Source organism: Schistocerca americana, chromosome X (assembly GCF_021461395.2).
Source record: "Schistocerca americana isolate TAMUIC-IGC-003095 chromosome X, iqSchAmer2.1, whole genome shotgun sequence".
NCBI lineage: Eukaryota > Metazoa > Arthropoda > Insecta > Orthoptera > Acrididae > Schistocerca > Schistocerca americana.
Window position 1 is genome coordinate 783,916,782 of NC_060130.1, and position 9,788 is coordinate 783,926,569.

General features: G+C 45.0%; 1 protein-coding gene across 1 annotated transcript in view; it reads left to right on the top strand.

Moving 5' to 3' along the window:
* The window catches only part of LOC124556317 (alkaline phosphatase, tissue-nonspecific isozyme-like), a 655,606-nt gene extending 652,506 nt beyond the window's left edge, over positions 1–3,100 (top strand). Inside the window, exon 7 of the mRNA XM_047130289.1 lies at positions 2,895–3,100. Within this exon, the coding sequence (XP_046986245.1) occupies positions 2,895–3,100 (206 nt within the window). The remainder of the gene's footprint in view (positions 1–2,894) is intronic.
* The last annotated feature ends 6,688 nt before the right edge of the window (positions 3,101–9,788 follow it).

Sequence of the window (9,788 nt, forward strand, 5' to 3'; positions counted from 1 at the left end):
GACTGTAAATTGTTCTTCTATGGTGCATGCGGCAAGATATGCCAATAGACGTCAACCATCTCGCCAATTATTTATCAACCTCTTCAACCAGTTACGTGAAATAGGTAGTGTACCACCTAGAAAACACAACAGAAGGAAACAACTGACGACAGAAGAGGGAGAAATTAATGTTCTTGCTGCTGTTGGTGTGTTGCCAGCCCCCGCTGGCTTCGTCAGGTGGAGCGTCAGCGGCCATGTAGCTCACGGGCCCGTTTTTCATAGACGGAACACTGAACGCGCACAAATATCGCAGCCTCCTGACAGACCATTTTCCACAGATATTAGAAGGCGTTCCTCTGCAGACTGGGATGAACCTGTGCTAGCAACATGATGGCTGTCCAGTCTATAGTGCACGAAGTACCATAGTATGTTCTCACTAATTGTTTCCAAATCGTAGGACTGGATGCTGAGGACCTGTACCTTGGCGGGCCCGTTCCCCGTATTTGTCGCTTGTAGACTTTTTACTCTGGGGAAAGCTGAAAGACGCCGTCTACGACAACATACCAACTACACCCGATGATATGCAACGACGTATTACTGCCACTTGCTCGGACATCTCCACTGTGCAGCAGTTGTTCTATACCAGACTGGACGCGTGTATTTCAGCTGCCGGTAGTCATCCTGAATACAACCTGTGATGGTCAGTTGTCTCGTTACTGGTCAGAATCCACATACTAATTTATGCTCTTGTGTTGCTCTTTAGTGCGTGCTATCTCTAGAGGGTCAGGAGTCTGTAAGGGGCAAGGAGAAATTATTTTACACTTCTTAGTTTTACTTAAAAAGTGTTTATTTTAAAAATTTATTTTTAATTAAAAAATTATTTTCTGCTTTTTACTTCTGTATGTGTAAAATTAGACAACAAATTTTTGTAATTTCATACACAGATGAGTAAAACGCAGAAGCAATTATTTAATTAAAAATAAATTTTTAATATAACACTTTTTTAAGTCAGACTAAAAAGCGTAAAATAATTTCTTCTATCTCCATAAGATTCCTAACCATGTACAGATAGCTCTGAACATTTATGCTCGTGAATCTTTAACAGGTATGGCAATACTTTGTGGGTTACATGCATTACATAACTGATTTACGAATAGTTCACCTCCTAACTATTATCATTTTTCATGTACCTCACGTTTTTCGTTACAAACTTAAAAGTATTTTCATAGCTATTAAAAATTCACAAATACAAATTTTTAGGTTTACCGGTATGGGGTTAGGAATCTGTACGTGATAGGATAAATTACACTACTGGTCATTAAAATTGCTACACCAGGAAGATGACGTGATGCAGACGCGAAATTAAACCGACAGTAAGAAGATGCTGTGATATGCAAATGATTAGCTTTTCAGAGCACTCACACAAGTTTGGTGTCGGTGGCGACACCTACAACGTGCTGACATGAGGAAAGTTTCCAACTGATTTTCATACACAAACAGCAGTTGACCGGCGTTGCCTGGTGAAACGTTGTTGGGATGCCTTGTGTAAGGAGGAGAAATGCGTACCATCACGTTTCCGACTTTAATAAAGGTCGGGTTGTAGCCTATCGCGATTGCGGTTCATCTTATCGCGACATTTCTGCTCGAGTTCGTTGAGATTCAATGACTGTTAGCAGAATATGGAATCGGTGGGTTCAGCAAGGTAATACGGAACGCCGTGCTGGATCTCAACGGCCTCGTATCACTGGCAGTCGAGATGACAGGCATCTTATCCGCATGGCTGTAACGGTCGTGCAGCCACGTCTCGATCCCTGAGTCAACAGGTGCGGACGTTTGCAAGACAACAACCATCTGCACGAACAGATCGATGATGTTTGCAGCAGTATGGACTATCAGCTCGGAGACCATGGCTGCGGTTACCCTGGACGCTGCATCACAGACAGGAGCGGCTGCGATGGTGTACTCAACTACGAACCTGGGTGCACGAATGGCAAAACGTCATTTTTTCGGATGAATCCAAGTTCCGTTTACAACATCATGATGGTCGCATCCGTGTTTGGCGACATCGCGGTGAACGCACATTGGAAGCGTGTATTCGTCATCGCCATACTGGCGTATCACCCGGCGTGATGGTATGGGGTGCCATTGGTTACACGTCTCGGTCACCTCTTGTTAGCATTGACAGCACTTTTAACAGTGGACGTTACATTTCAGATGTGTTACGACCCGTGGCTCTACCCTTCATTCGATCCCAGTGAAACCCTACATTTCAGCAGGATAATGCACGACTGCATGTTGCAGGTCCTGTACGGGCTCTTCTGGATACAGAAAATGTTCGACTGCTGCCCTGGCCGGCACATTCTCCAGATCTCTCACCAATTGAAAACGTCTGGTCAATGGTGGCCGAGCAACTGGCTCGTTACAATACGCCAGTCACTGCTCTTGATGAACTGTGGTATGGTGTTGAAGCTGCATGGGCAGCTGTACCTGTACACGCCATCCAAGCTCTGTTTGACTCAATGCCAAGGCGTATCAAGGCCGTTATTACGACCAGAGGTGGTTGTTCTGGGTACTGATTTCTCAGGATCTAAGCACCCAAATTGCGTGAAAATGTAATCACATGTCAGTTCTAGTATAATATATTTGTCCAATGAATACCCGTTTATCATCTGCATTTCTTCTTGGTGGAGCAATTTTAATGGCCAGTAGTGTATTAAAAATTCACAAGCACAAATTTCTAGGTTTGCCTTTATGGGGTTAGGAATCTGTACGGGATAGGATAAATTATTTTATAGTTTTTGGTTTGATTTAAAAAGGTGTTATATTAATGATTTATTTTTATTTAAATGCTTATTTCCCCATCCAGCAACATCATTACCTGTCTCATCACATCAGTGTCATTCTGCTGTGTGCAGGCGGGCGCATCGACCACGCGCATCACTACAACAACGCGTACCGCGCGCTGGACGAGACGCTGGCGCTGGACGCGGCGCTGTCCGCCATCCTGCCGCTGGTGGACCTGCGCGACACGCTGGTCGTCGTCACGGCCGACCACTCGCACGTGCTCACCATGGGCGCGCTCAACGCGCCGCGCGGCAACCCCATACTCGGTGAGTCCTGACACAATTGGGAAATGGGGGAAAAAGGTAATCCAGAATGAATCTTTCATTCCCCAGCAGGTTGTGAGCCCAACTGAAAAATTTCTGGCAGATGTAAGCCGTGTGCCAGTTGGACACTCGTACTCGGAACTTCGCATTACATGGGCAATGTTTTTACTGATGAGCTAACGGGCACGGTGGAGATAAAGCCGTCATGACGGGCCGTGTGAGGTGCCTGGATAGCAGTCGGCACGGTCGCTCAACGTTTTCGGCCAGGTGGACTGGCCACGCTGAAGAATCTGAATTAAGTGTGCATCGATGATGTCTGATATGTGTCATGCGATATTCACACGTAACCACTGACGAAAAATAACAAAAATGCTGGTAGTTAGAACGAAACGGAAAAAGGGCAAAAAACATAGCTCACTCGGTTAGAGCACTGTCCATGAAAGGCAAGGGTTCGGTCTCGAGTCCTGATGCAGCAAACAGTATTTATCTACCAGGAAATTTCAAAGCAGCTCAGACTCCGCTGCAGAGTGAAAAATCTTTTAGGACCAGTCCCAGAGCCTGGCTAAGCAGTACACTAACCGTACCAGACTTATGTGTTTGTATACATTTGATACACTAGGGCAGAGTTCTGCGGAACCTCTTCTCCTGACGCCACATGAAAAAGTATATACTTTCTCTGAGACTAAAGTCGGCGTCATAATCAGGCGGCTTTGAACGTTAAAAATTACTAACGACGTCAGAAATTAACGTAGTGAAAACTGTACCTCGATGTACTCTCAAGCACAAAAAAAGAACGACGCACCACGAAGGAATTGTCCGAATGGGACGAAAATCGGTAGATGTGATGTACACTTGAACACCTTGAACTATTAGAGACAGGACATTGATATTCACAGAACATGTACATCAGTATGTTCTGCAGAAATTATTAGTATTTGAACCATGTTGGAGGGCGGGTTAAAGGACATATCGTGGCGCAACACCACCTACAGGTAAAATATGCCTGCGGCTATCGTTGTCGCTGTGAATCGAAAGTAATGGATCAGTGTGACTCGAGCAGACGTGCAGGATGCCTCCCAGACGTATGCGCGAACCACACCGTCAAATCAGTGAGTCTGGAAGAGGGCACATTATTGGCATCAAAGAATGTGATGCATCCATCTGCGAAATTGCTACTCGTGTAGGGCGAAGTGTTTCGGCAGTTTAACGGATGTGTACAGAATGGTACAGAGAAGGCCGTAGAACACGACGAGATGGGTCAGGTCGGACCACCCAGACCATCCCCCGAGAAGATTGATACCTCATACGAGTGGCACTCCAGGACAGATCTGCGTCCTATGGCGTAACAGTAGAACAGTGTAACATATAGTGCACTATCAGGGGTGACAGTCCTTAGCCGTTTATTACGGCATGGGTTACTTGCGCGTCGTTCACTTCTCCGCCTACCTTTGCCGGTCGGTGTGGCCGAGCGGTTCTAAGCGCTTCACTCTGGAACCGCGCGACCACTACGGTCCCAGGTTCGACTCCTGCCTCTAGCATGGATGTGTGTGATGTCCTTAGGTATTTAGGTTTAAGTAGTTCTAAGTTCTAGGGGACTGATGACCTCAGATGTTAAGTCCCATAGTGCTCAGAGCCATTTGAACCATTTTTTGTAGCGGTCGTGCAATTCCAGACTGTAGCGCCTAGAGCCGCTCGGCCACCCCGACCGGTGAGCTGCATCACTTGACTGCATTCGCCCAAGACATGCAGCGCCAACTCAACGTCTTATGGTGTGGGATGTTATTGGGTACAACCACAAATCACAGTTGGTGCGTGTCCAGGACACTGTGACCAGTGTGACTTACGTGGATGGCTTCCTGCGTCGCGTAGCCATACGTTTTCGCATGACACAACAGAAGTCATTTTCAGCAAGACAATGCACGACCACATGTTGCTGCACGAGGACGTGTCTTCTTGGTGTCACAACATGTCAGCCTTTTGCCCTGGGCCAGCAGATCGCCACGCTTGTCGCCAATCGAAAATGTGTGGGAGATGCACCACTGTGACCCAGTGCCAACCACTACAGATGAATTTTAGAACCAGGTGAATGCAGCATTGATGGTTATACCACAGGACGCCATTCGCGCCTTATACGAGTCGATGCCATCATGCATGGAACAAGTTATCAGGGCCCACTGTGGACCCCTTGCCTACAAGACAACAGGACACATGCCGAACAGAGGTGACAGATATGCTAATCATTTCTGCAGAACATACTAATGTTCATGTGTTGTGAATATGGACGTCCTATCTCTAGTCTTTCAAAGTATTCTTTTTTTTTCAGCACACGAGTGTACGTGTACATACAAACAAATCTGACTGGCTGTAGGGCCCTACCCATAATGCTCCAAACATTCTCAGTTAGGGAGGGATCCGGTGAGCTTGCTGGTCAAGGTAGGGTTCCGCGAGTAACAAGACAAGTAGTAAAAACTCTCGCCGTGTGCGGGCGGGCGTTATCTTGCTGAAATGTAAGCTCAGGATGGAGTGCCATGAAGGATAACAAAACGGGGCATAGAATATCGCCGACGTGCAACTTTGCCGCAAGAGTTCCGCGGATTCCTGATATGGAAAAAGAATTATTCCTGGTTGTCAGGCCGGATGGTGGGCAACAGTCACGTTCTTATCCCACTGCTGTCCGGGGCGTCTCTAGACACGTCATCGGCATGGAATCTCATTGACTGGATTAGCGTTGTCTACAGTGATGACTCCCGCTTCGAATTGAGCCCTTATGCCCAGCGAAGACGGGTCTGGAGACGCCCGAGAAAGCGGTGGTTTACCAAACCACATTTTCGCCCGTCATACGGTGCGACAAGCAGGAGCGATGGTCTGGGGTGTCTTTTCTTTTCGTGCCTAGAACCCTTTGGTTGGTATCCGTGGCACTCTTACAGCACAGCAGTACGTCGACGATATTCTACAAGCCTTTTTGTTGCTCACTATGGCAAACCATCCTGTGCTTACATTTCAGCAAGATAATTCCTGCCTACACGCGGCGAGAGTTTCTACTGCTTGTCTTTGTGTTTTGCAAACCCTATCTCGGCCACAAAGGTCGACGAATCTCTCCCCAATTCAGAAAGTTTGGAGCATTATGAGCAGTGCCCTCGAACCAGCTCGGTAATATGATAGTACAACACGCCAGTCGGTCACAATCTGGCACGAGATCTCTCAGGAGGACATCCAACAACTCTATCAATTAATGTCAAGCTGAATAACTGCTTGCATAAGGCCCAGAGATGGACCATCGTGTTCTGACTTGCTCAATTTCTGAAGTACTTTCTCTTCAATAAATCATCAAATTTTTCTGAAACTGTAATCATTTGTTTGTCTGTACATGTACATCACATCCACCCATTTCCGTCCCATTCGGATAATTCCTTCGTGGTGCGTCGTTTTTCTTTTCTTTTCTTTTTTTCTTAGAGTGGATGTATTCGTTCTGGGCAATTCCTGCTCTTGGGATTTGAGGTGACCTGTCTTGGTTGCTCACCTTGCCATTTTAATGTAGCATATCTTTGAAAAATAGGTCCCAGTTCGGGATCAGAGTCGGGGAGCGAGAGTGCAGTGCTTTTTATAAAAACAACCTTTGATCACATATGACGAGAGAGTGCAATGCTCGTTCCTTTCTCTAAATTCTTAATGTAACTGATCATTGAGTTTGGCCACTGGGTGTAATGATAATACTATCACTGTGAGAGCAACAAGCTTAGACGTGCACTAGCTTATATTGATAATTAGTGAGTCCCCTAACTATGGAAAAGTTGTAGGAAAATTAAAGGATCTTCAAATCGAAGTCAAGACTGAGATTAAACGATATTTTTTTCCTGTAATGACTGACCAAAATATTTACAGAGAAAGGAGTTCTGAAAACCTCAAGTCAAATTACAAAATTATTCAACAAATCTGAAGATGTACCAAAAAGAGTAGAAGACTGTATGGAGAACGCGCAACAAGATCTGGTCATCTGGGCAGCTTGCGGAATCAAAATATCATAACCCAACACGGCGATAAAAATTACAACCAAATTAAGCAACACAAGTTGCGTGGTAAAGTAGGCAAGTAGCGTGCTGCTCTGAACATGGATCGCATTGTCGTAATTGATACACTTACGTTTCCCTAAAATCAGTAAACCATGTAGTCATCACCACAAAACAGGGGCTCGGAGATAGGTGACCCTCATGACAGGCTGTGATCGAATGACCACGAAATATGTACCTCCCTCCACTACTCTCTACTATCAAAAAAACTCAATATGGAGGTAGTGACTCAACGCTGTTGCCAGTATGATGGACGATAATATCGTCGTATTTCATGAAAAAATGGGGGAATACTGCCAAGACTTCTCACTCTTGGTGCACAGAATACACCTTAACAAATAAGAGGTTGGTACTGGAATGGAGCAGTGTCCCAGCTTTTGATAGGCTTATTTGAGCCAAGCACTGTGGTGGGGCGACTTAATTCGAATGAGTACACCAAATTTTGGAGCCAAAGCAACGGGCCTTCGCATGCTGGCCGAACAATGTTTCGGCGTCTCATCCTTTGATGTCTGAACAGAACAGGCGAAAATGTCGTGCTCGCTTATCCTCTGGGGATGGTAGTGACGGCATGGTGTTAGGAGGGGCGCCGGCTCTGCCGACAAAAGCACGAAACAGGCCAAAGCCTTATTTCTGTGAAAACTGTCCATCTCCCACGGGAACTTGCCCATACTAACGAAATTCACTGACCAACTCCTGCCGCCAAAGAGGACCCACAGACTACACAGGGAGAACATCTTCCTAGTGAGAAAAACGCAAAGCTTTCTTCCTATCACATATGTCCAGTATACTTTAAATAAAATCAACCACGAAATGATGGCAAGGATAAATCAAATGTTCCGCAGCAGTATGTGGCAGTAATGCCTTAACTTTTTCTGCAACCAGGTATGGTGACTGGCAGAAAAAACTCACTTTGCACCCGAATCTGCGATGACAAGTACATGTAGCCTACCAGATACTAAGTAACTGCATCCAGGAGTATTCTCTGCATTTTACTAAAAAAACTAGAATCAAGTCTTTCTCACGACCAGTCATCAATACACGTTGCTTTTTGGCACAGTTAAGTACAATTAACAACTCAGAAACGAGGAAGTATATATTATAGAATTGTGTGGAATGAGGACAAATCTGTGTGTCAAATCTTATGGGACTTAACTGCTAAGGTTATCAGTCCCTAAGCTTACACACTACTTAACCTAAAGTATCCTAATGATAAACACACACCCCCATGCCCGAGGGAGGACTCGAACCTACGCCGGGACCAGTCGCACAGTCCATGACTGCAGTGCCTTTAGACCGCTCGGCTAATCCCGCGCGGCTAATGAGGGCAAAAATGCAACTGCTAGATAATATGCACGGCGCTAATTAGAGTTCAAGAATATCTGTGCTACATAAAGCAAGGTTATTTATAAGTACTTCCAGTGTTTCAGAAGAAGACTATGCGAAAACTACAAGACATTGAGAAAATGCCACATATCTGTTGACAGAGCATCTTTACAAGTTTAGTTTCGTAATACGTGATGTGACGTGCTCCCACAAGCAGCAGGCGTGTCTAAACGTGTAGACAAATCATTTGCTTGGTAGTGTCGCATCAAATTAGGTCACGCCGCCAGATAGGCAACACAAAGAACAGATTTCCAAAGTGTGCTGCTGTTGCGCCTTCTCGGACAATTAGTGTCAGAGATTTTAAAGAATTTCACGAACGCTCTGACGTTAGCAGCGTCCCAAACCGTACCCTTATCCAGCACCTGTAATGTAATTGAAAAGTTGGAAAGATGCTCTATCTACTGGTGCTCTATCGGGTAAAAAGTATCCGCAAAGCTCTACGTAATGCGGAATAGACCACTAGATGTCACGGGAGGTGGACATGCTAGTACGAAAGCGGGCGGGAGGTTGTGTTGTCAGTAGATAGCTCCGAAGATGACATAATAAAATAAACGTAGTGCCTTTTACCTTCACGCCGTTACGAGTAGGCAACACCACATGGTAATATCCTACAGCGCATACATTCACCGTAAACCCCCCTCCCCCCCCCCCTCCGCCCGGCAGAAGGAGCGGACAGTCAGTGTTATCAGCAGAGAAGCGGTAACAGCAGAATGGATCGTGTGACGTACTGACGTTGGCAGAGCCAGGATGGGGAAGGTGTAGGCACATTTGTTTGGTCCAAGCCTTGTTGACACAAATTTATTATTTAACAATAATTGGTTATACATCCAAGTTAATACAATTAACAATTTAAGGGAAATTTTAGTAAAATATTTTTTTAAAAAACATTCTCTAGGAGAACATGCAGCCCCACTCTGAAACATTACATAAAGGTACTGTTAGTAAAGAGTATATTATATAATACACAAATATGGCAATATCAAGAAATAGATGTGTTTATCCCAAGCAATATTAGTAGAATTAAGAAATTTGCAATTTAAACGCACCAATTTTAACAAGGTCTAATGTAATAATAATTTGGACAGAACTTTCATAAAATGATCGATGATAGTGGATACCGTGCCATACACTATGAAACAAATTAAGAATTATTGACAGTAGACACCTGGCACATGATGATATTCTCTAAGGTATTTCAAATCACAAAATGTTGGCTACAAGAACCAACCACATAATAAGATAATGATCATTA